This window comes from Elgaria multicarinata, chromosome 8 (genome assembly GCF_023053635.1).
Source record: "Elgaria multicarinata webbii isolate HBS135686 ecotype San Diego chromosome 8, rElgMul1.1.pri, whole genome shotgun sequence".
Classification (NCBI taxonomy): domain Eukaryota; kingdom Metazoa; phylum Chordata; class Lepidosauria; order Squamata; family Anguidae; genus Elgaria; species Elgaria multicarinata.
The window spans coordinates 51,508,825-51,535,378 of NC_086178.1; the positions used below are offsets into that span (position 1 = coordinate 51,508,825).

Genomic DNA, 26,554 nt, shown 5'->3' on the forward strand with positions numbered 1-26,554 from the left:
AAGCAAAGCATCCATTTTTACTCTAGCCATGTGCTAGCACAGTTCTTAGCCTAAATGTTGCTGAGTAAGGCCTGCTGGTTTTATCTTTCCAAGCCAAGTTTCAGTGGATGTGTGCTGCTTTCCAGAGGCCTTTCTGTTCAGCCTGTCACTGGGAGCATTAGATGTATTGTTGGAATACTTTCAGAAAATAGCCCTGAAGAAGCATGAATTATGCTGATGCATCAGAAACCATCATGTTTAGTAGCACCTTGCAGCTTGTCAGACCCTTTGACATCAACTGCAGCAAACTTGCAAGTACATACACCTTAGCACTGATTCATACATCAGTGATGAGCAGACAGTATTTATATATTGTTATCACCGCTGCACTGTTGAGCTTTCCTCTTGAGCATCTCCAGAAATGTCTGTTCCCCACAAACTAGGATTATCATGGCCTTTGTCTGTGTCTGTTTGAAAGAGGTGGACTATGTTATCTAGTATTTGCACAGCTTTGGGGTTGATTTTCACCAAAAGACAAGCATCGTGCACTGTAAAATTATAATTTGACTTGGACCATTTAGAATGTCTTGTGTTGTATATGATACTTTAAAGCTATGAAGCACAGTCCCACCGCCATTTAACAAACAAAGAGGGAGGCAAGGGAACTGAGGAAGGAGGCAAGGGATGAAAGCTAACTAAAACCCTAAAAACCATGGCTAAGTATACTCTCTTTTTGTCCACCAAACATTGGACTTAGGCCCTTTCTACACCTAAGGATTATCTCAGGAAAATGGAGGGATCGTCCCTGCCTGCTCCCAGGATCCCCTGTGTGTCATTTGCATGCACAGGGATGATCCCGGGACGATCCCAGGAAAAAAGACAGGTGTAGAAACGGCCTTAGAGTCAGCTACTCATAAGGAAGTTGCAGCTCCCATAAAGCACAGGGCACCTGCAGGGTGAAGTAATGAGCTCATGGGATAGGTGGGACTGTAGCTCAGCAGGTAGTCTACATGTTTTGCATGCAGAAGGTCCCAGGTTTGATCCCCAGCATTTCCAAGTAGGGCTGGAAAAACATCTGCCTGAACCCCGGAGAGCCATGCCAGTCAAGTGTTGACAGTATTGGGCTAAGTAGCCTCATGGTCTGACTCAGTATAAGGCAGCTTCCTAAGTTCCTATGTCATGTAGGGACCAGACTGGAGAGACTCAGTGGTCTAGTTCATACTAAGCCATGGTAGGTTAATTAACCCCTAGGGTTTAGAGGCTGGCCATTTTGCATATTCAAGTTGTGATGTGGCTTGTTGTGTCATGCAAACCTGGCGAGAATGGGTTGTCGGCATGGTTTTCAAACCACCCACAACCCATGGTCTGTTTTAGGGTTGTGGATGGGTTGTTAACCATGGCACCAATATACCCTCATCAGGTTCACATGATAAAACAGCTGGAATATGCAAAATTAACCCGGCACCATGGCTTATTTAAGCCATGGTGGGCTGTAGCGATTGTGTGACATACAAGTGGGCAAACAAGATACCAGCATTGTTCAAGTTAAAAGGAATAATACCAAGTTAAAAGGAGTGAAAGAGTATGGCCCTCGTGCCTAGCCCACCACAATAGAGGAAGGAGAGTGCTAGGATAGGTCATGAGGAATGGACCTGACAGCTAAGTGGACCTCAGGCCAGTCTTGGTTCTGTAAGAGTCTGTCCATGCGGAGCCCTACAATCAAGAGCAGCAAGAACAAGCACTGGGTGCCCAAACAGAAGGGCAGCTACGGACTTCAAAATAAAGGGTACAGAAGGATCAATGGCTCCTTGGCTGGACTCAGGATGGGTTAGAACAAAGGGATCAATAGTTTGACTCTGGGGAAGGAAAGGAAAACTCAAGGAAGTTCCTGGCTAGTTGAATGAGATAAAGCTAGCTGACTGTGCCATGCATCTGCAAGACAATTAGATAGAGGTGTTCAGAACAAAGTGTATCACCTGATCTACAGTATCTTGGGGTGGAGATGCTGTTTCTCACCAAGGTTCATATTTCCTACCAAAGCTCTCAACTGGCCAATTTAAAGGAACCCTTGTGGAGGAATGGTGACTTGGTAATCTGTAGCCTTTGCCATTTCTAGAGTTCCATGGAGGCAACTCCTCATAATGGGTACAGAATTAAGTGGGGGCCTGAATGACTAATGTCATCAACCTGCTCTCTGCCCATTTTGGCTTTCTCCAGGCAGAGAGAACTCTGTGTGCCCCCACCTGATTCTGGTTCTGCATCCTGTTTTAAGAAGTTACCACCATGGAACTCTGTGGCCCCATTCAGACAACACCGTTAACCATGCTGTTAAGGGTTTTTGGTTGAGCAGCAGAGTTAACGATGTTGTGTGACATGCATTTTCCATAACCAGGTGCCTTCTGCCGGTCGGCTTCACTAACCCTGTTCTGCAGCAGGGTTAGCAGAACTAACTTTGGCTTAACTGCATCTGACACGCAGTTGTGGTTAAGGGGCCAAAATCATAGAGCTAGCAGTATAGAGCGGCCTAAATAGCCTAAATCGCACAACTGTCAGCTCTCTTAGTGCGAGGGCTGATGGGATACGGGGCGGAGCATTCAGAGGACTCAGAAGCTCATCTAACTGCTTTGTGATTAGCGTGTGGTTAAGGAAACCAGGAACCAGACAGGATTAACAGTGTTGTGTGTGAGCTTACAGCTTGTGGTTATTGCTAACCAAAGAGAAGCATGGTTAAGCTACCCACAGAGCCCTCAGTGTCATCTGAATGGGTCCTGTATATGTGCAAATGCCTACTGATTGCCAAGATATAGCACTCTTCTATGAGCTGGATTAGTTCTGTGGGCTGGAGATTCCACATCTCAGCCATATAACTTCATCAGTAGAGGACAAACATAGGTAACTGGGTCCTAGACCGACCCACCCCTGACCACAATCTTGCGCCCTCTTATTCCTGCTAACCTTCAGGCCTTTTGATCTTCCTATTTTTCTCAAAACAAAATGGCTTTTTTGGCCAAGGTGTCAGGGTGGCGCTAATAAATCAGAAAACACCAACTACAACATGTACAGAAAGCCATCATGGTTGAGCTTCTCTGTAGCAGTAGTAAAACCCAGCTCACTATGAAAGAGGTGGAAAATGTGCATAACATCAAGAGAGTGAGGCAGGATTGCAGGGAAATGGAGAGAGAGACCATTTCCCCTGTGTCGTTGGTAAGGTAAAGTGTAGCAGGTAAGAGGAGACCGGACGAGTAGCCATCAGATCAGTCATAGCATAGGGAACCATACTGCTGCTGTCGTAATTCCTTGGAAGGAAGTATCTATTCCAGGAGTTTCAAAATACACCTTTCTTAAATGTTGCTTGCAATAGCAAAAAAAAGTTTCCAGACTAGAAGAACAGTGTTTTTTTCCCCTTTTAATGCCAACTCCAGTGTATGTGAATGCTTGACACTACATCCAGCCACAATTGCAGTAGTTTTAATGCTAATTCATCCAGCTGCAGTAGTGGTTTTAATGTTAATGTTGGTTTAATGTGGCTTTATTGATTTTATGTTTTTATGCATTTTTTTTAAAAAAAGGTACACCATATTTGTGACATTTGTGGAAAGGTGGTATATAAATATTATGAATAAATAGAATTAATAAATACAACAGCTCTTCTCCCTACTTGTCACCATGCAACAGTCCAGAATCTGGGTGGTGCTTTAGGATGCAAAGTCTATACCAGTCTTCCCCAACCTGTTGTCCTCCAGATGTTTTGGACTTCAGTTCCTATCAGCCCCAGCCAGCATAGCCAGTGGTCATGAATGCTGGGAGTTGTAGTGCAAAAACATCTGGATGGCAACAGATTGGGGAAGGCTGCCCCACACCTTCCTTTAAGGTGCCAATGCCAAAGCACTTGTTCTGATGAATTGGAGAGACTCACTTCTTCCCAAGTTTAACCAGTATGGTACAGTAGATCATGTGCTAAGGTTGGAGGCCCAAGGGCTTGACTCCCTATGCAGTCTTGAACACGTTTCCATTTCACAATCGCCTGAAAGCCTTATAGACTAACATGGATCTAGAGTGCCTGTGTTTCACAGCGTTCATCATGAAACCCTCATGTACACATGTAGTCAGTCCGAGGCATTCTTCCCCAGCCTTGTGCATAAGTGTTGGACTACAGCTCTGACGGCCAGGTTGGCTGGGAAGTCTGATCGTCTCCATCTGGAGGGCATCAGGCTGGTCTGAGGGCGAAGGGCACAAATGCCCCAGAGAAGTGAGGCATGTGGAAGCATCTCGTTCTGTTTCTATTTCTGGCAGGGCAGAGCAATCTGGCTCTGCTCAGAAGAAGAAGTGGTGAGGATAAGGACTTCGTTTGGTGAAAAGTTTTACCAAAATGGTAGAAAATGTTTAAATGGCCTGCCAACTTGGGTTTCAACTTAGGAGCTGGCCAAGGAAATCTCCTTTTTCCCAGGCACTTCTCAAGAATATTGGCTTTAACCTACCAACCAGATGATGGCAAAACTGGAACTATTGGTTTGCATGATTTCCTCATAGCCCTCTCTTCTTGCCCTTTTGGTCCTGTTTATTTGTGGATGCTTCCACTGCATGGTTTTCAACTTCTCCTGATGGGATGGAGGTTGACTCATTTCCTTAACTGTCTACAGGGTTACCACACAGCTGGACAGCGTGTCCTGTGGTGATGTCAGACTGCTCCTCCCATCACTACTAGCGAGCTGGCTGGGCATGGTAGCTATGCGTTGCTCTGCAGAGGGGCACAGGCTGTTGCCTGAAACAAGCTCTCTAGAGCTTTTCTCTTTGCAATTTTACTTTCACATTGGAGAATCAGTTGAAGCAATGCTACAAGTGCCAAGATCTCTTTTTATTTAGAGGAATCATGCAGTTTCTATAGAAGGAGGAGTTGGGGAGTATATGTGCTGATATTTTTAAGTAGGTAAAACTTTATTCTGTTGATGCACATAGCTCCATAGGCCTAGCTAGGACTATTTACAGTATTTATTTATTCATTACATGTCTATGCTACCCATTAGCTTAAACTCTGGGTGGTTTACAAGATAAAACATAAAATCAGAAAATACAATAACATAGTAAAACATAATATAAAATATAAAGTTTAAAACAGAATAATACCAAGTAGTAACTAAATAAAAGCCATCAGCAGTGCAAAGATCTAAAAATGCATTAATACAATTTCTAAAACTGAACAACTAAAAACTCTGGATAAATAAAAAGATGTTCACCTGGCACTGAAAAGATTGCAATGTACGTACCAGGTGAGCCTATAGGAGGAGTTCATTCCACTACCGGGGTGCCACCACTGAAAAGTGCCCTCTCCTTAGTAGCTACCTGTCTCACCCCATTTAGTAGGGGCACCCAGAGAAGGACCTCTGAGGATGATTTTAGGGTCTGGGCAGGTAAATTAGATTAGTTATTGTTCATAGCACCTGTTCTTGTTTTCATCCAGCCACACAACAATACTGTGGGGTGAGATAATTATTGTTCCCATGTTATAGAAGAGGGTCTGAAACTGGGAGATAAAAGCCCCATTTTTAGTTGAAGTCTAGCACTGTTATCTGCTGGATCATACTAGCTTCTTGAAACCTAAAATATGGCAACTTCTGAGAGGTGGTATAATACATTATAGTAGCTATGAGGTCTTTGATTCAGATCCTGACTCTCAGCCATCAACTTAAGAGGTGATGTTAGACAGGCTACTACCTCTTGGCCATTGTCTCTCAGCCTCACATGCACACACCCCATCATTCTTTTTGCAGAATGGGGATAATATTGGCCTATCTTGTAGCATTGTAAAGTCTACTGAGACAATGTTTGTGAAGACTTATAAATCTTTGGTCTAAATGCTAAGTTATTGTTAGGACTAATTTCTCTCTGGAAAGTGAAATAGTGCTGCCAGTAGATAAGGCTATAAATGACTACTAATCATGATTGCTATATATTACCTCCCGTATCAGAGGGAGTATGCCTCAGAACATCTGTTGCTGGGGGAGAGGAGGAGGAAGAGGAGATGCCGTTATACTCACTGGCAGCTGGTGCCCACTGGTGCTGGCAGGGCAGGAGGAAATTCCATAAAGTTCAGTTTGATCTGGTTTTTATTGTGCCAGTCTTTCTCAGAAATCGGGTTGGGGGGGAGCTAAGAAACAAGTACATATAGAAAGTGAAAGCCCAAAGTCTGCTCAATTCTGCTCTATCACACAGGTTTGCATTCATCTCTCCTCTTGTTTTCATCTAGTAGGCATCTCCTTGTCTACTGTGGGAACAGAACGCCATCCTGCTCCTGGATGAGGCATCTTATGTTCTTAAGTGTGCAATCCTATGTGTTTAGACAGAGGAAGTCCTACGACTCCCAGCAATCCCCAGCCAGCATGTTTTTTTCTGTCTAAACATACGTAGGATTGTACGCTTAAGAACATAAGAAGGCATCGGATTGTTCCCTTAGACTCTGGAATTATTTATTTCTTTTGTTCACCATGAGATCATGTTTGTGAAGACTTATAAATCTTTGATTTAATATCTGATAACAATTTCTAAATTATTTGATTAACTTCTCTGTGGAAAACAGTCAGTCAGAAGTAAGTGGGCAAAGAACCCAGAAATATTTATTTAATCTACATTGCCAAGAATAAGAATTGCTTGCCAGGAGATTTAAAAGTTTTGTTTTGTTTGAGGATTTCTTCCATTGACACAGAAACTGAAACCAAAAAAGGATATTTATTCCTTTTTGTTAGTACATTTGCACCTGTCTCTTCAACTAACTACCATAGTCTGTTAACCACATTAGTTTCCACAGGAAAGCGCTCTGACTTATGTACAGCTTGTACATTCACTTCAGTGAGCATTGCAACACTAACGTTGCTCTCTGCTTTTCTCTGAATTTGAGAAGAGAAGCAGTGCCTGTTACTCTTTGCAATAGGATACATTTGAGAAGAGCAGTTTTACCCATTTATTTTCTGGGAAATGGAACTAGTTCTGCCCTCCTGAGCCATCCTTCCAAGTATTCCAGGCAAAACAGCTCTAGCCAATCAACAATAAAACAGGAAGCAGAAAAAATCAGTTGGGCCAGGAAAGCAGCGTTAAACTGCAAGTGTGAGCACATAGCTGTCCTTCAGTAAGCTTCATAGGGGTTGACCTATGAGCAAATTGTGCCAGAGGAGTATGACTGTATCTGTGTTAACAAATGCTGTAAATTCAGTTGCTCTTTTCTTGCTCCCTATCTCTCCCTTTTTAAATTTAAGACATATCCTGTCTTCCTGTTGTAAAAATCTTCAGGGCAGTTCATAAATTATTAAGCATAAAATCCAATACAATAGCAAACTGAAGCAAGATATTCCATAAAGTTAGCTAAAACAACAATTGTTCCTTAATACAGGGTCTGTTGCACTGCTTGGAGTGCCTTGTTTGTAATTGGTTGAGTTGTTCACAAACAGACAGCCCAAGCGGATGCCAAGGTAAACAAAACAGTCCTTACAGCAGGATTACCTGCTGATTATTAGTGGGAAATATATCCTGGCAAGGCTGCCTCAATCAGAGAGATCCTTTACTCCCTTAGTTTCCCAACCAACCCACCCCTCTTGTTTGGATGGTGCGTATGTATGGAATTAGGGCTGGCTGCTTTCTGGGTGACATTTTGTCTATGTGGGGGTTAATCCCAATACAGGGGGACATGTGAACACCAGGATGTGTGGGAAGTATGGTATGAGCACATGTGCTTATAGGATGGCCAGATGGAAAAGAGGGCAGGGCTTCTACAATTTTAATAGTTAAGTAGAAGAGAAAATTTCGGCAGGTTTACGCTGCAAGACAAGCTACACTTCTGCCCGACTTATCTCCATATGGCCAACCCATGAACAAAATAAAACACTTGCCCGGTTGATCACCATGGATTCTTAATAGCAACAAGCAGATGATGAACTTGTTTTGTCCTACAAGGTAGTATGGAGCCAGAACAACATTTCCAGAGGTATGTTCTGAAACTCATTTCCATTTATTGGATTATTTCAGATTATGCCTAGTAGCAGATGGGGCTACATGCTGTCCCCGGAAGGTGATTCAGAGAACTGAGGAGGCTGCACCATGCATGTGTGAGCGAGCCCCTGGTACTCAGATATTCTTCCTCTGAACATGAAGGCTCCATTTAACAATCAGTGCTCAGAGCCAGTGATATACTTACCCTCCATAAATTTGTCTGAGGATTCTAATTTGTATAATTCCTATTCAGTTTCCAGTATCCATTTAGGGCTGTGTTTTACTGCTAGTGAGGATTCTGGATTCTGCAGACAAGCACTGTGTAGTTCCCTTTCTTTCCTGCCCATGAACACTAAAATCCATCATGTCAAGATTTGCTTGCGTTTGTTAATAGATAAAACATTTGAAAGAATCCCTCCATTCGAATACATGCAAAGTGCCTCTTGCACTGTAGCACTCTAGTATTAACAGCAGGCTTGGCGTTTCAGGACCCAGGACAAAGTTCTATCTAATGACCAACTGCCAAATGTGTGTATTGAAGACAAATGCTGTTTCTAGTAAAAACAACAACAACAACAAAAAACAAATAAAACAAAAAAAAAACCACACACGTTTGCACAGTAGCCCTGCTTTCCTGTGTCAAACAATGGCCTGAATGCCCTCTTGTGGCAAGATAGAAAATGACCTCGGATCCAAACCACCTGAGCTTCACTGTTTGCTACCTTTTCGTCTTAGCAAATGTGGAGACCCAACTTTCAAAACAAAACAAAACCAAGAAACAACCATTGAAATGCAGTTGAAGGGACTGGAGGGAAGAGTGGACATTTGCTTGCATCAGTAAGACGGTAGTGTTTAACCCTCTGATCCCACCCCGCAACCCAGATCTGTAATTTTCTGAATAAAATTGCCCCTGCCTCTCTGGGCATGGATAAAGTATACTAAGAGAGGGATATCTTGAGCATACACTGACAACTACACATTTCCATTTGCCACATTTTCTTTATTTCCTGTATGCAGAGGAATTGATGCTTGTGACTGATGCCAGACACAGCAGGCCTTTGCTACTTTGGCATACTTCTGTGGATATATATATATATATATATATATATATATATATATATGCTTTTGTTACTTCTAGGCATCCTGAGTCCGTCTGTCTTTGTAATGTTTTAAAAATATTCTTAGTTGGGAATAGAGCATCTATTTGTTTTTCTGCTGCCCTCAGCCTTCTCCGCTGGTTTGTAGCCACTTCCTCTGCCCTGCATATAACTGCTCCATGATCAAGGGTTAAATCATTCTCTCTTAGTAATCTTGATCTCAGTCAGTCTGATGATCACACACATGATGCAATATTTAGTAAGTGATTCGCACAACTCCCTAAATGCATTTGTGCTAACGGCTTTAAGTTGGTGACATATGGAGTTATGCTTCACTCTGCACACCAGTGAAGAACTTGTACCTTTCATAGGTAACATTTCTGCTCGTGCAGTATACATCAATTGGATTCCTCAAGACTTACCTCCTTATCTGTATTGCCATCAAGCTGAAAAGTATTCAGAGGGGAAGCCATGTTAGTCTGTTGCACTTCATGTGTTTGGTGAAAGTGGGCTGTAGTCCACGAAAGCTTATGTCATAATAACTTTGTCTTTAAGGTGCCACAAGACACTTCATAGTTTTTACTGAGAAATATTAGATAACTCTATTACTACTTTACTGGCCACATGAAAAAATAGTGCTTTTGAAATCTGTTATCTTTCTTGTCTGCTCAACTTTCAAATTAAAACCTTGTTTCTTCAGGTTTCTGCAGATGTTCCTTCAAATTTCAACATTCCCTGGAGGCTTCTATTATTATTATTATTATTATTATTATTATTATTATTATTATTATTATTATCCTCCATTTTGCTTCACTAGTTTATTTACAGTTTATCTTTTCATACCATTGTAATATATGTTGTTACTGTTGCTGCTGCAAACTTTGTAAATATATATATATATATCTACAGGCAACTGATGTGTAGAACAAATACAATTTATTTTAATACTGTGCAATTCTGACTACAAATGATATCAAAATGGCTGCATCCCTATGTTTCAGTTCTCTGCTGGTATTCTTCAGAATTGCTTCCCTCCACTGGGTGGTTAGAAGGACGGGACTGATGCCTTATTCAGAAGGTGACTCAGGTCATAATATTGTGTTCTTCATATCCGTGATTTATTACTGCCCATTCCTGATCCAATGGAAGGTGTGTCGTAGGATCAGTGGTACAACCTGTACTCTGCTTTCTCCTTCACCTCGTCTGCTATGGTCAGGCACTGTATTGTCTTTTTGGGAGTTAAGGGGTTGAAAAATATGTATACTAGGATATCTGATTCCTCCTCAGTATTTCTTCCTTATTTAGTGTAACGGAGTGGTTCTAGGTTCTCCCGTGACTCACAGGCTGCATACTTCTATATGTGTTACAGATAATGCAGAATGTAATGGAAGACAAGGGTGCTAGAATTCTAGATGGTACCATTTTAGACTACATTGGGTGTGTGTCATAAACTACTTGGGTTGGAGCCAGATTTAGGCACATGCAAGTGGGCTGGCAGAAGCCCCACGGCAGCTCCTCCAGCCTCCTGAAACTACTACACAGAGAGCTGGGGGACCCAGCTGAATGGGATGAGTTGTGGTTTGGGGGGGGAGGGGGATTCCTGAGAACTGGTGGACGCACCTTCTGTATAAACTGCTTTTCTGAATATAGAAAGCAGATCCTAGATCCAGCTTTGTACATGTAGTCAATTCACACATCTGAAAGAAGGTTAGGTTAAACATTGCTCCTTGATGTGCTACCTTTTACATGTATGGTTGTGTGTGTGTTTATTTATTATATATTGGCAGGCCTTTTGGCAGGAGGGAATGGGGTAGTCCTGGGATGATTTGGAGCAATGTGTGGTTTTGGGTGGTATTCTCATGTGGTAGGTTGCGCTTATTTACTTTTCATATTTGCTGTTGGCTGAGCAATGAGAAGTATGCTTGAGCAGAGTTGATAGATCTATTTTTTCTGACACTAAAACAGGTGCTTTCAGTGTTCTCCTGCTTTGCTAGAAGGTTTGACGTATCTCCGTGATGATGCAAATGGACTCATGGATGCCCTTTGATATTGGTGTTGTGTTTCCACGGCTGTGGAGCATGTGAGTCAGACAGAGTTTGTGAGGCATAATGCTGAATGTAAGACTACAGATAGATTTTTTTAAAGCAAATAAGATGATGTACATGTAAATGTTGTTAATAAAGTCAATAATAAATAGATAAAATTACCTGCTAGAATGAGTGGCACCAGAGCCCTAAAACTTCAAAAATGTGTTTAGTTTTAGGTCATTTTTATCCTTTTATCTTCACTTCTACTGTCCTTGTCTTTCATGTTAACAAAGCCTTATGAGGCGAGACTGAAAGAACTGGATAGGTTTAGCCTGGAGAAGAGAGGATTGAGAAGAGACATGATAGCACTGTTCAAATACTTGAAAGGTTGTCACACAGAGGAGGGCCAGGATCTCTTCTTGATCATCCCAGAGGGCAGTAATGGGATCCCAGTAATGGGCTCAAGTTACAGGAAGCCAGATTGGACACCAGGCTGAACATCAGGAAAAACGTCCTGACTGTTAGAGCAGTATGACAATGGGACCAATTACCTAGGGAGGTCATGGGCTCTCCCACAGTAAAGGCACCTTAAAGCATCCCTGACAGATGGTTGTCCAGCTGCCTCTTGAATGCCTCAAGTCTTGCTGTGAATCTCTGCACCCCAGACCTGAACTGGCAGTACCCGTTTTTCCTCAGTAGGTATTAGCAGGGGTGTAGATGTATCCATCCACGTACACTGTTGTTTATTGGCGTTGTGTATGAGTTTGTTTTGCATTGAGCAGGGCCACCAAACCTCTGGGCACACTTGTCTGTTACAGTAGAAAGAACCAGAGGTGCTCTAGATAAACTCGCTTGCTATTGACCTGGCAACTGAAGGGACATAGAATCATAGAACAGTAGAGATGGAAGGGGCCTATAAGGCCATCAAGTCCAACCCCCTGCTCTGGAACGAACTCCCATCGGAGGTCCGCCATGCACTATCTTTGCAGGCTTTTAAGAAGGCCTTAAAAACATTTTATTTTACTGTGGCCTTCCCATGATTATTGCTGCTATTGTTGTTCCTACTGGTTTTATTGTTGGTTTTATAGTTTTAATAGCTATTTTATTTTATTTTATTTAAAGCATTTTTATAGCGCCACCTCACCATTCCTGGTATCGTGGCACTTTACAATCACATATAAAACAATTCCATTAAAAACCCTCAACCCACATTAAGACAATTCTATTAAAAACATTGTAATCATCTTTTTATTGCTTTTAATATTTTAACTGTTTTCATGTGCTTTATTGTTGCAAGCCACCTTGTGAGGGCTTCTGCCCTGAAAGGTGGCCAAAAAATGTTTTAAATAAAATAAAATAATTTTTCCCAACAGCCCTGTAGGCAAGCAGCTTGGAGTGTTAACACTCCTAAACTTAACCAATTTTGTGTTGCTGGCACAACAGTTTGTGTGAACATGTTGCCCTGTGTCCAGATGAGTGACTGAAGTACCAGTAATGGCCAGCAACCAACTAGCTTGCCTTAACACAGGGTCTGTGCTCTGCTCCAGGCCAAACTTCCAGGCCCAAGGCAGCACTATGCAGAAAACCAGAGTAGGGACAAACCAGAGGGGAGCGGTCAGTCCGTCCTGAACACTCGGGCTAGTGTCTCTGCCTCTGGCGGCGGCTGCTGCGCGTTCTTCCCCTGATGAAAGGTGGTGACTCACATTTACAAATGAGCAATGCTGTGGCTCCCAAGCTTCACTTAATTTCAGTCACTAATTTCACAATTAATAGAGAAGGAAAGCAATCCTGGCACAAAATCTTCTAATAGCCAGAGGAGTAATCATATGTAGTCTGAAACACAAGAGGAGATGCCTGTCTTCTCTTCTCTTCTCTAAATGATGCTCTCGGGGAAATATTTATGAAGCAGCCTACTAGCCAGGTTTGTCTTTACTGGGTGCCGGCTTTGTCATCTTTTTGAAATTTGCTTATAACTTGGGTTCACTTCAGCTTTATGGTCAACTAGCTTGACTTGTGCGGTCCATCTGTACACTAGTACTTTATTGCTCAGCATCCTACTTTTCTACAGGTACCTGGAAAAGCTGGGCATGAAGCTGACCGGGAGTATAATAATAATAATAATAATAATAATAATAATAATAATAATAATAATATATTTATTTGTTACCAGCCTCTCCCTCTGGATCGAGGCAGGATACAACACAAATGCAAACACCATAAAATACATATAATTGATTAAAACATATAAAACTAATACATTATTAAAAGCAGCACATTATTAAAAGGCATCTTAAAATTCAACTGGGTATGCCTGCCGGAAGAGATCAGTCTTTATGGTTTCTTAAATTCCGGAAGACTCTTAAGTTGATGAATCTCTCCTGGCAGGCTATTTCACAATCTGGGAGTGGCAGAAGAAAAGGTCCTCTGGGTAATGGCTGTCAGCCTTGTTTTGGTTGACTGGAGTAAATTCTTCCCAGAGGACCTGAGTGTGCGGGGCGGATTGTACGGGAGAAGGCGATCCTGCAGGTAACTTGCACCCAAACCATGTAGGGCTTTAAAGGTAATAACCAACACTTTATACTTCGTCCAGACTCCCCCCACTCCCAGCAGCTCCCCCCACCCCACTCGCCTGCCTGCAGACTTACCTGAGGCCTCTGTGTGAGCCAACCTCCTTTCTGGGCACCCCCCTGCCACTCCTCCCCCCCCCCCGCTCCCTCCTAGCTGCTCCCCACTCTGCTGACCTGCCTGTCAGTTTACTGAGACAACTGAGTTCAGCGCAAGCCAACATGTATTGTTCAAGCTTAGATTCTCCCCAAATTTCAAATTCCCCATGGTTGAGAGCCATTCTTACTTTCTGGGTTCTGGGGTATTTTCTGTAAACACAGCAGGGCAACTCACTTATAAGTATGGAACATATCATACCCAGCTTCTCCCTTGATCAACAGAGTAATTGGCTCTTAATGAAAGAAAATAAATCATATGACTTGGCATGTTTGCCGGTTCAAACTTGGTCCAAGACCATAAAGATTGTAGTCAAATATGCACTTTCCTGGGGCTTACGTCTGAGTAGACAAGTGTAGGATTAGATTACACTGTAATTGACTTACATATGAATAGAGAGGGGGAAGACAAACACAACAGAATCACACTTGAACTTGGGATAATACATCAGGCAGGACCTGATGCACTTTGGACTATAAATTTCAACAAAAGCCATTTTATGAAATATCCAAATGTGTTGACTTTGTCTCCTGGATTACACTTCTGATGTTGCCCTGTGGTTACTTGATGAGAGTGGGTTGCTGAGAGTTGCAAATATTTTTTTTGTACTTCATAGTCTGGGAAAGGGAGACAGAGTGGGAAATCACATCTTGTGTTGGTTCCTCATCTTCCTGGTGATGTTAAGAAATAACCAGAGGAAAAATGTTTGCAGAAATGTATGTTGGAGGTCACAGACATTTTCTAGAGAACTATGTTTAAAGGGAGATGTCACCATGCTGTCATAGTTTAGCTAATCGTCCCACAATTGCAGTGGAATTGGCTGTTCAAAAATGTGGTCCTGTGTTCTTGTTCTGCATCTGGGTTGAGTAACATTTTCTGGGTCTAGGGCCTTGTTGGGTTATCTATCAGGTGCTGCATTGCTAGAGCCAAATCTGGCATTGAAGCATAATTCCTTTTCTGAATAATTACGTCCCAGGGCAAGGTCTGAAGGCACATGAAGCAACTAGCTTGCTAGCAGGTCTGGGGGCTCATCTACACCTAATAGTGTAGCAGGAGGGAGGGGGAGTTTCACGGACTTACCTGCTTCTGCAATCCTCCCCCAGCTTCTATATGGCTGCACGACATCCCAGAAAGGAAGAGGGATGTTTTGTTTTGTTTTAGAAGAGGAGCTGCGTGGCCCCAATAAGGGGGAAAAGATCAGTTTTTTTAAAAAAAAAACTCACTGAAACACCCCCACCACCATCCCAGGGATGCCGAAATTGCTGGGGGGGGGGCACCGCTGAAGGGCATGGAGCCACCCTGCACAACTCTGTGCCTGTTTGAGGACCTGGGAGCTCACACCACACCAGCTGCGGTCCTCAGAGTTGTCCCAGGCCACGGAAAAACTGGGAAATCCATGGTTGCAGTTATCCTGGGGAAAGTCTCTGGTCGTCGTGGTTGACCCTGGGATCCCCTGTGCATCATTTTGGATGCACAGGGATGACCTAGAGATGACCCCGGGATATATGCATGGTGTAGACATGCCCTTCGTTGATCAGTACTTGGAGGGGAGATCATTCAGGAACCACATGTAACCACCTTGAGTTCCATCATAGAAGAAAGGTGGGATATAAATGTAATAAATACAATACATCATGGTGTTTCATAATTAAAATATATTCCATTGCAATTCACCCCAATCAGGCAATTTAATGTCTCCTATATCCCCTCATGGTTTATAATTTAAAAATGAATTTATACTCATGTGATCTCTTCCTTTGGGATCTTTCTCCTCACAGGAGCAGGAAGATTCAGATCCGGAACATCCCTCCTCATTTACAGTGGGAGGTAAGTGGACAGATGGTTTTATTATTCCCTGCTATTTCCTTCTTTATAATTAAGTTCACATAAAACAATATCTATTTCTTGTTCTACAACATCATTATGCTAAAGTTATCCAGGTTGTTGTAGCTGGTCTCTTCCAAAGGGTAAAAACTTCATCAGTTGCCATTTCTGCATTGTCTTTTAGCTAAACATTACTCAGTGGGCTTGATACATATACTGGAACACCTGAAGAGAGTACAGTGCCCTGTATCTTGTGTGTGGCTTCTGTGATCCCTGTGTCTTTTAATCTTGGTAAATCCATTCTGGCAATCTGGTTTTTCTTGTCAAAATTGCATGAAACTGGCCTGTACCACTTTTTGACTAACTATCCATTCATTTTTGACATGGCAGGACTAGCACAATGTAACTTAGAGCTGTCATTTATTTGTGGTGAATACTGCTTCCAAATCTATCACACCACATAGTGAAGTCTAAGACCTACCATGTTCTTTTGATACATTGAGCAGAAGGGCTGTAGCTTAGTGGTAGAGCACATGTTTTGCAAGCAAAACAAATTCACTGCATCTCCAGGTAGAGCTGGGGAAAACTCTTGTCTGAAATCCTGGAGAACTGCTGCCTGTCAGTGCAGACAATACTGAGCTTTTGAGTCAGTGGTCTGACTCAACGTGACTGTGTGTGTGTGTGTATAGTATATGTAATATATGTTTGTAGGTAGGTTTTGAAATTTTGTGTGGATCGAAGATTATTGTGAATGAACGAGTTCTACTGCATGCTGTTCAGTCATTCCTGCTTCGCTCCTTCTGCCAGCAAAAGTGGCTAAACAAACTAGAGTTTCTACATCCCTGGTTTGTTTAATGTAGGGTAACCATATGGAAAGGAGGGACAGGGCTCCTGTATTTTTAACAGTTGTATAGAAAAGGGAATTTCAGCAGGTGTCATTTGTATGCATGCAGCACCTGATGAAATTCCCTCCTCGTCACAACAGTTAAAACTTCAGGAGCCCTGCCCTCTTGACCAGATAACAAAATTCCTTTTTCTATAAAGATAAAGGAGCCCTGTCCTCCTTTCCATGTAGTCACCCTATTTAATGTAACATCTGTACTGGGATTTCTAGCTTGCTCTCCTAATAAATAAATGCAAGGCAATGGCGGAGTTAATATGAACAAAAAGAACCACAACAGGCGACCACCAAAGAAATAAATTTAAACCAGTAAAGTAATTGTTATTCAAATTTGTATATATTAAACCAGTCAATACATTGAATTAGGACCCCATTAGTAATGAGAGTAATAAGCCAGTCACAAGTCAAAAACAAACCCTGGCTTATGACTGGCTTGTCAGGGGAAAGACATATCATTGGCCATGCTGGCTGGGAATGATGGGAGCTGCAGTCCAGCTCTTCTTAAGGCCACCAGGTTGGGGAAGGCTGTTTCGGGGTGTGAAATGCAAAGCAGCTTGTATCAGCAAGGTAGAACATCTTAGTCTAGACCAAAACTGTGAGCATCAGTTGGTCTGCTCCAGTGATACTGGGAAGTCTGACTCTGGATCTTTCACAAAAGGAAACAAATAATGTGGAAGTGTGATGCATAAGCCTTAGATCTTTGGACCCCAGAACTGCTTTCAGAGTGTACCTTTGCCTTTAGAATGCACCACTTGGATTTTAGAGCACAGGAACTTTGGGGAAAGGGCCCTCTTGTGCTGATTCTGTCGGATGGTAGAAGTAGCTTGTTTCTCCTTGCTGAGCATCAGAAATGACTAGATATTGCTGTTGTTTTTCTTAGTCATCATTCCCACCAGCATGATGACATGGCTCTGATAAGAAGGCCTACTCTGCTGCTTCTGTGCAGAAGTTTGTATGCTAGGAAAATGACTCATGGCAGTAATTCAGGTGATTGAATTCCTGCTTTGAAGTGTTGGATGAACGGAACAGTGTAAATGTTTAGTTCTCGGAAGGGGTGCCTAGCAATTACCCCTGTGGCTCTTTGGGTGGGAAGAGTCATAATATAATGTTTCCTGAAGGTTTACAACTATGGCTGTTAGCCAAGGTGACTCTGGAAGCATCTTCACGGACTCACAGTTTTGCAGGGCACAGAGGGAACCCTAATATCCTCTAGTATCCCATCCTAGAGGATACAAGACCTCCACCCCAAGACTAAATTTGTCCCTCCATACAGTTAATTTCATTTATAAAATGTTGTTGTGGATACATTTCTTAGACACCATTCTCAAAAAAAGAAAAAGTGACTTAAAGCAACATTAAAACATTTTTAAAAGTAGTACAGCTGAAACAATTACCCATATCTTCTAAACCACCCCATAAAACAACTAGAGCCTCAGTGACAAGCATAGAAAATTAAACAACATGCAACTCAACTGATGCATTAAGCAGCTCATCATATGCCATCAAATGCCTGGCAAGAGAGGAAAGTCTTAACCTGGCACTAAAAAGATGACAATGTTGGAACCAGGCAGGCCTTGCTGAGAAGAGCATTGCATAATCGGGGCAAGGGAGGGGCTCTCCCTCCAAACCTCACATGGAGTAGGGCCTCAGATAACAACCATAAATAATGATCATCATGTTGCAACTAAGGCAGCAGCAAGTCCATGCTGGGTTTGCCTGTAGGGCAGGATGTAATTTTAGTCTAACCTGCCTGCCTCACATCAACAGCAAGTTGTATAATTCATGACTACATCTTTGAGGGAACCCAAATTGCCCGATGGCATGAGGTGGCTCTTCTTCTGAAGCATCCACTGTTGGACATTTGTTATAGAAAAGATGCCATGCCAAATGGACCAGTATGCCAACACTGGCTTGGCAGGTTGTATATTTCTCCTCTCCCACTTCATGCTACGGCATATATGTCAAGGGAAGATCTGGCTCTGATCCTTGGATTCTGGGGAAAACCAGAAGCATGGTTGATTTATTGGCCTAGCTATATATGATTACTGAGGAATGTCTCAGGCATTTTGATAGTCTCTGCACTAGGAGCCTCAAGGTAAATCCAACATCATGCTAATAGAAGTCTGCTAACGAAACTGGACTTTCTCCCTCTCACTTTCTCCCTGCAGCCCTCTGAACCAACTGAAAATCTCCTCTGGAGGGTTTTGCAACCCTCCAAAAGATTTTGAGGGTGCCTCGGTGGCTGCAGGAAGCTGGGACCACCTCTTATGGTTCCACGGATGGAAGCAGTACCGTTGGTGGAATGACACCATTGAATCCAAACCCCATTTTATTCAGGCAGATGCATCAGGTCCCCTTAATAAATGTTGGAAATAGCTTGAAAAGGTCAAACTGTCTTGAGCCATTATTGCTACTCTTGTGCAAAGCCCCCAATGTAACAAGTGTCTCTTTCCATTCTAGCTACTAGGCAAGTTAGTTTGGAGCTGAAAAAAGATGCATTGATGACTGTTTTGTTATGGTGGTAGTGTTCTGATTCTAGTGACCTGTTTACCCAGACACAATATTTGTGCCTTAATCATTTCTAAATCTGTGGGAAATGCTCCCAGTCTATTTTCACCCATGTTGTGTGTCTGATTTTGTTTTCAGGTGCTGGATGGTCTTTTAGCTCAGCATGGGACGGTAGAGAATGTGGAACAAGGTAAGGAAGTCTCCTACCAGTGACACTCGCTCTTAGCTATTTTTTATTAAAGCTTCTTAAACCTTTTATTTAGCTTGAAGTTCTTTAATAAAATTAAGCATTCCATAGAGACGATTATATTTACTCTAGTGTAAAGTTCAGGGACATTTTGTGTTGTTCAGGGTCACTTTTATTGGGATATAGCTATCTAACTATCCCCAAACTTACCATGAGCACGTTTGGGAATTTGAGAAGCTGCTGTGAGCACCACCACAAAATGGCTCACACAGAGGATGTGACTAGTCACATAATAGCTGCTGTTGGGGCCTGCCTAGTCAAAGGTAAGCTAAAGACGTTGGTGGCGAGGGAAATAGCAAGGCTGGAGGCTGGGAGGGAGATTAATAACAATGCAAAGGAATAGAGAGGAAAGAGCAAGGCTAACAGCTAGAAAGGGAGAGTAAGAAGAAGGCTGGGGATGGAGGAAGGGAGAGAAAGCATGAGACTAGCGGCTGGGAGTGGGGAGACTTAGGCCATGGCCAGAAGGGGTGATATCCCGGTGATCACCCCACCCCGGGGTCACCCCTGTGTGTTCACATGACGCACAGGGGATCCCAGGAGCAGGGAGGAAAGATCCCTCCCTTGCCCCGGGATATTGCCCTACCCTTCTAGCCCGCTTTTTCCACGGTCTCGGGATGATCCCAAAACCACAGAACATGTGGACAGGCATCGCAGTTTGTCCTGGCTCCTCGCAAGTAACCATCAGGGGTGGGGTGGGGAGTGGGGATTTTTTTAAAAAAATACTCATTTTGCGCAGGAGCGCTCATGCGCTCCTTCTCCTTTGAGAAAAACAAAACAAAATGATGAGCGGGACATCCTCTTCTCACTGGGATGTCATGCACCACATATAGACGGGGGTGACGATTTTGCGATCATAATGGTAGGGCTGGCCCTGTTGCCTGTTATGTGCCTAGATTTGGATTAGAACAACTTTAGGAAAAATTGACAGCTTCTTTTCGCAGAATATGTATCTACTTGTTCATAGTCAGTAGAACAAGCTCAGTTTCTTACGCGTGTGTGTTGTGCTGTTTACTTGTTTGTTGTTGTTCACAACTTGTTTGTTGTTGTTCTTTGGTCTGAGACTAGAAGCTTCTAATACCTTTCCCTTGAAATCTAGAAAGCTTAGTTTAGGGCTATTGTTTGGTCTGGAGGCAGGTTTTCAGCATAGCTACTGTTATTGGGCCAGGAGATATTTTACATTTAAAATTCTGTCCAGTAATTTAGTTTAGTTGTCTAGGATCACTTCTTACAGCAAATGTTAGGCCTGAAAACATGGCATCCTGAAAAAGAAATCATTGGCATCATCTCAGTCTTTCAAGCCTGAACAATTAATTCATTAATGTAACACACATGTTCACTGCTCATCAAACTGATCTCATTAAACATCATGAACCAGCCCTCCTTGGTGGAGGCTGTTTCACGGGAGTATTTTAGGCCATTGGCAGCCATGGGAAACAGGTGCTTGAACCGGTTGTGTGCATATGGCATCACAGGTGGAATTAATTCTGGATACGACTTTTGGCACGTCACTGCAAGCTAGCTGGAACGTGAGATAGTGGTCGAATTCAGCTTGTGACGCTATAACCAGCTTGGCACAGACTGAAGTTGCTTTAAGTCAGCACAGTCTGTGTTTCTTATGTGTGTACTGTGGGTTGAAATGGATCATGTGAGTCTCTGAGGATAGAAAGTTCTAGAAAACGTTTTGTATGATGATAAAGACTGAAAACAATAAGTAAAGTGTTTGAGGATAAAAGCTCCTCTCGTGAAATCCTCCCACTTGGTAACACAAGTATGTGTTTCTTTTTTCCTTTTCTTTTTCTTAGTTAATACAGAATCAGAGACAGCAGTTGTCAACGTTACATATGCAACAAAAGAAGAAGCAAAAGTGTAAGTGGCAGCTATACCTCCCGGGTTTTCTTCTCACATTTGCAGCAAGACAAGTGTGTGGCACAATATGGCCTAGCTGCTGAATTGTCATAAACTTCAATATAGCTAACCTACCTCAATTTTCTGCTGAGCATTTGGGTTGGAGTTGATGCCAATCAATTAATGGTTTCTCTAAATAAGCAGGCAGAGTTGAATGATTATTGTGAAATTGAAACACCACATGAATACTTCCAACAAGCAATCATGAGGATAACAGAGACAACATTGCTTTGAGCAGGGGAATTCTGCACCAAGGCAAGATTGGCAAGTGGAACCCTCACCTGTGTATCCACAGAAGAACAGAGCAGTGGTTGCTTTATTTAGTGCATTTAGCTTCCAATCGTTAATAGTATCCATGTATCCAAAAGAATGTGGCCCAGTCCAGATAAAGTGAGTTGTAACTAAGGCCGCAATCCTGAACTCACTTACTAGGGAGGAAATCACATTCAATACACTGGACTTTTCAGTTAAAGTGCTTAGGATTGTGCTGTAAGACCCTTGAGAGCGATGGAACAAGTGAGACCCAATTCATAGTCATTTAATCACAACCACAATACCTGACAGAACGCCTCTCCGACATGAACCTACCCGTACACTGTGCTCAACATCTAAGGTCCTCCTCCGAGTGCCTACTCTGAGGGAAACTCGGAGGATGGCAACAAGGGAGAGGGCCTTTTCAGTGGTGGCCCCCCAATTTTGGAATGATCTCCCTGATGAGGCTCGCCTAGCGCCAACATTGTTATCTTTTCGGCGCCAGGTCAAGACCTTTATCTTCTCCCAGGCATTTAACAGCATTTAACAACATATGCTAAGTTTGTTTTTTAATGGACCCCAGAACTGTTGTTGTTTAAAATGGATACTGTTTTATACTGTTGTTGTTATATTTTTTTGATGTCCACTGTTTTTAACTTTTGTAAACCGCCCAGAGAGCTTCGGTTATGGGGCGTGGACAGTATATAAATTTAATAAATAAACTAACATTAGCTAGATTTGGGGCAGTAATTCTTACTGAATCCTTTTTTTATTTTTAATCATCCTGGGCAGGAATTTGCTTTCCTAAAATACGAACAGTCATTTCATGAACTCTCAATTGAATAAAAAATCACAGTTGAGTCACTTGCAAGATTCTTAAGACATTAATGAAAAATAATGGATAACCAGTATTATATTAAAATGTATGAGCACATGTTGGGTACATTTATGCAAATATTCCCAGTGCTGTAAATCAGCCTTCCCCAATCTGATGTCCCCCAGATGTTTTGGGCTTCAACTCCCATCAGCCCCACCTGGCATGGCTTTGCTGGCTGAGGCAAATGGGAGTTGTAATCCAAAACATGTGGAGAACACCAGGTTGGGGAAGGCTGCTGTAGAGGGAAAGAGACTGAAAGGTTACCTAGTCTAACCCCTGTGCACAGAAACAAAGCCCCTTGTCCTGCCCCCAGATCAAGTCAAACAATGTATTCAGACTGCAGGATGTTGATTTTCTTGGTTGGGATTTTGAGATTTTTGATGTTGTTATTTTGGGGGATACAGTGCATACCCTCTGCCTGTTTGTGCCTTGTTTTCTGATGTGCCTGATTCAAGGTGCTGGTTTTAAACCTATAAAGCCTTACACAGCTTGGGACCACAATACCTGATGGAATGCCTCTCCCGACATGAACCTACCCATACACTGTGTTCAACATCTAAGGTCCTCTTCTGGGTGCCTACTCCGAGGGAAGCTCGGAGGACGGCAACAAGAGAGAAGGCCTTTTCTGTGGTGGCCCCCGACTTGTGGAACAATCTCCCTGACGGGGCCTGCCTAGTGCCAACATTGTTATCTTTTTGGCGCCAGGTTAAGACTTTTCTCTTCTCCCAGGCATTTAGCAATATGTAATTAGCCTGGGTTTGTTTTTGTGGTTTTAAATTGTATATTGTTGTGATTTTCAATTTTTGTATGTTGTTTTTAAGTGCTTTTATCCCATGTAAACCGCCCAGAGAACTTCGACTATGGGGCGGTATACAAATGTAAATAATAATAATAATAATAATAATAATAATAATAATAATGTGCAGTGCACAAATATTTCACCATAATAAACTTACCTAGGGACCTTCTTCAGGTTTACGCTAATTACATGTGCCATGTCGTGGGTTGCTGTGTCATCTGAACCCGGCTTGGGTATGGTGACTTTTCACCCATCCTACAACCAGTGGTTTGCAGTTGGGCTTGTAGGCTGAGTGAAAAGTCACTAAGCGCACACTGAGTTGGGCAACATGGCAACCTGCGGTGCAGGTAATTGGGGTAATCCTGGTCATGTGGCTGACAACACTGCATTGTGCTCCCCACTAATCGTCCAAACCCACCAGTTCCCATGGGTGGTAGCCAGTGTTAGTGCTACTTAGAGTGGACTCATTGAAATGAATGGGACTTAAGTTGGACTGATGTTGGATACAACCCCATGTCTTTAGACAGAGGCTGACTCAATTATTTCTAAAGCAGGGGTGTGATTTAAGCCATCAAAGAGCCATGCAAGCGGGAAGTGCAGAACCATAACAGGCAGCTACGTTTGCTGTCAGATATTCCCTTGAAGAAGGGCTGTAGAGCCTGAAATGTTTTCGATGTCTTTATTTTCCTTTTGAATCCGCAACATTTTAAAGGCCCTCATGTAGTTTTCCATATTAGTACTCATGCCCAAATGGTAAAATGAAAATGAAGAGAGATGTATTATTATTATTATTATTTATTTATATAGCACCATCAATGTACATGGTGCTGTACAGAGTAAAACAGTAAATAGCAAGACCCTGCCGCATAGTATGCATCCAACTTGGGCTGATTTGCTGTCCACACCCAAATAAAGGGCAGGAAATAAGAAACGTGGAACCAAGAAATGCCCCTGAGGAGGCTTTTCTTTAGGGATTGGTGTGGTTTCAGGGCAAAAAAGCTTCCCCCTAACAATTATCTTCCCCTTTTCTGTATTTTAGAGCAATTGAGAAGCTTAGTGGCCACCAGTTTGAGAACTATTCCTTCAAGATTTCCTACATCCCAGACGACGAGGTGAGCTCCCCTCAGCCCCCTCAGCGATCCCGGCGTGGGGGCCACTCTTCCAGGGAGCAGGGCCCCTCCCCCGGGGGCTCCTCGCAGCCCAAACAGCTCGATTTCCCACTGCGGATCCTGGTCCCCACGCAATTTGTTGGTGCGATCATAGGAAAGGAGGGCTTGACCATAAAGAACCTTACTAAGCAAACCCAGTCCAAGTAAGTACCACAAATGGTTTAATTTCCTTCCACAGGGGCTCTGTTTGTAGCCTTTCCATCCCAAGTTTGTGATTTTTGGGCCAAATGCCAAGCAGTGGGCTCTGGTGTGCATTATGTGGCAAATGTTTTGTGTCTCTTGCAACAGCTTTTAACCCAGTGTCGATGTGTTTTGTATACATTTGTAGGAGTGCTGGTTTGATAGTTACTACAGCCCTGAAAGCATGATGGTTATACTGTCATTTTCAGGCTCCATCTTGTATTTGCAGGTATTCTTAACAGGCTGCACTAACCTGTTTTGTGATGTACTGGCTGTGGGATTATGGGAGTTGTAGTCCAACACACCTAGAGGGCACCTGGTTGGAGAAGGCTGGTCAAGTGCATTGGAAGTAAAATGCAATACATATGTTACATGATAGTGCGAGACTGGGGCTTCTCTTACTCTTTGAAAAGCCATGCCGTACCTGTAAAAACCTTGGCGGGGAAAGGTCATACTGGGGATGTAGTTTATTGAACAGAACTGGGTATGTGTATAGTACAATTCGGATTGTGTTTCAAACTTCAGATCATTCTCCCCAGCCTTTGTTTTTCTCAAAAGATTATTCTGTGGCTGACATGTGTCCATGTTCTCATTTTCTGTTGTTGCTTCACTGTTTTCCCTACCAAGGCTGGTTCAGATGATACACTAAGTATGTAGAGCCTGAGTGGGATAGAAGAGTGGCATGATGCCCATTCCACTCACCGTGTTCATTTACTCTGCCTCTGGGTCTGGCAAATGTCCACACATTAGACCGTAATGTTTGCTTAGGGCAGTGGTCTTCAACTGGACCAGACCCAAGACCCACCTTGGACTCTCATCCTGCAACACGGGACCCACTTTCACAATTTTACTTTTGAATTCTACTTAAGAGTCCCATTGACATGATCCATCTGGGCTTATCTCACAACCCACGAATAAAAGGCCACTGGCTTAGCATCCACATGTAAAAAGTCAAATGTGTATAGAGCCAAACTGCACAATGGTAATCCTGAAAACTGCTTGGTCTTACAGTCATTGGACTTTGCGTGTTTAGGCCTTATTTGAACTTTGCATCCAATGCATGGACATTTAGGATGCCTGGAAATGGGCCACACATGCCTGGTGAGTGGGCATAATCCCCCCTGCACGTAACCACTGCTTCAGGAGTGGGGAATCTTTTTTCTATCGAAGGTCACATTCCCTCAGATAATCTGTTAGGGCAGGAGAGACATATACCAGCAGAGAGTGGGGGCAGAACCAAAAATGGATAGGGCCACCCCTTTATCTCTCTTTCTGCTACCTCCATTTCTCTCTGTCATCTCTCTCTCTCTCTCTCTCCCCTTCCTGTCATCTCCACGTCTACCCCCCCACCCAGCAGGCTGCTGGAAAGGGGCAGATCACCCTCGCCAGAGGTTTGAACTGATTGCTTGCAGAGAGTTTTGGAATTAAGCCAAGGGCTGTATGCAGCTCTACAACCATAAGATACCCACACGTCTGCTCTACATGCTTGGAGCCTCATCCAAACTAGCTCCATGTTTATTGTTTTTCATCAGCCATTTTACCAATTTAAATCGGTTTTAAGCTTCCATGCTGCTGCTTTTCCCATGTCAGATGTTAAATATGGATGTTAAATAAGGATGCCACAGGATGTTGGGAATGACCAGCTGATCTCTTTAATCCTACTAGGCATCTCATCTCATCTCAAAGCTTCTTCTTGTTGTTTTTCTTCAATATTGGGGTCCGTTGGTTACTGCCTCTGTCTACGTGGGAGGGCATCTAGAGATTTCCTGGGCCCTAAAGGAAGGCCAGTTCAGTGGAAACTGGTGCCCTATGGAGGCCGCTTTAAATTTCTCAGCATGGCAGCTGCTCGTCACAAGACAAGTTGTTTTGTGTGCAGTGTCACATGGATAGGATTGATTTTTAATTTGATTTAATTTGGTGGGGGAAGTTTATGGCAACGTGGAGAAGAATTGCTGAGTCTGAATGATGAGTTGCTGCTGCCCACAGACAGCTTGTCATCCCCACAGGAAGCATTTCACAACAGCCTCCACATAAGCAACTCTTTTCATGTGCACCATTCCTCAAAGATGCCTTATGAGATCTTGCATCGCT

At 42.9% G+C, this 26,554-nt stretch overlaps 1 protein-coding gene across 2 annotated transcripts in view; it reads left to right on the forward strand.

Moving 5' to 3' along the window:
- IGF2BP2 (insulin like growth factor 2 mRNA binding protein 2) overlaps positions 1–26,554 on the forward strand; it is a 69,588-nt gene that overhangs the window by 23,749 nt on the left and 19,285 nt on the right. For both annotated transcript variants that reach the window (XM_063132330.1, XM_063132329.1), the window contains exons 3-6: positions 15,580–15,628; positions 19,173–19,224; positions 21,084–21,147; positions 24,154–24,426. In XM_063132330.1, coding sequence (XP_062988400.1) covers positions 15,580–15,628; positions 19,173–19,224; positions 21,084–21,147; positions 24,154–24,426 — 438 coding nt within the window. The remainder of the gene's footprint in view (positions 1–15,579; positions 15,629–19,172; positions 19,225–21,083; positions 21,148–24,153; positions 24,427–26,554) is intronic.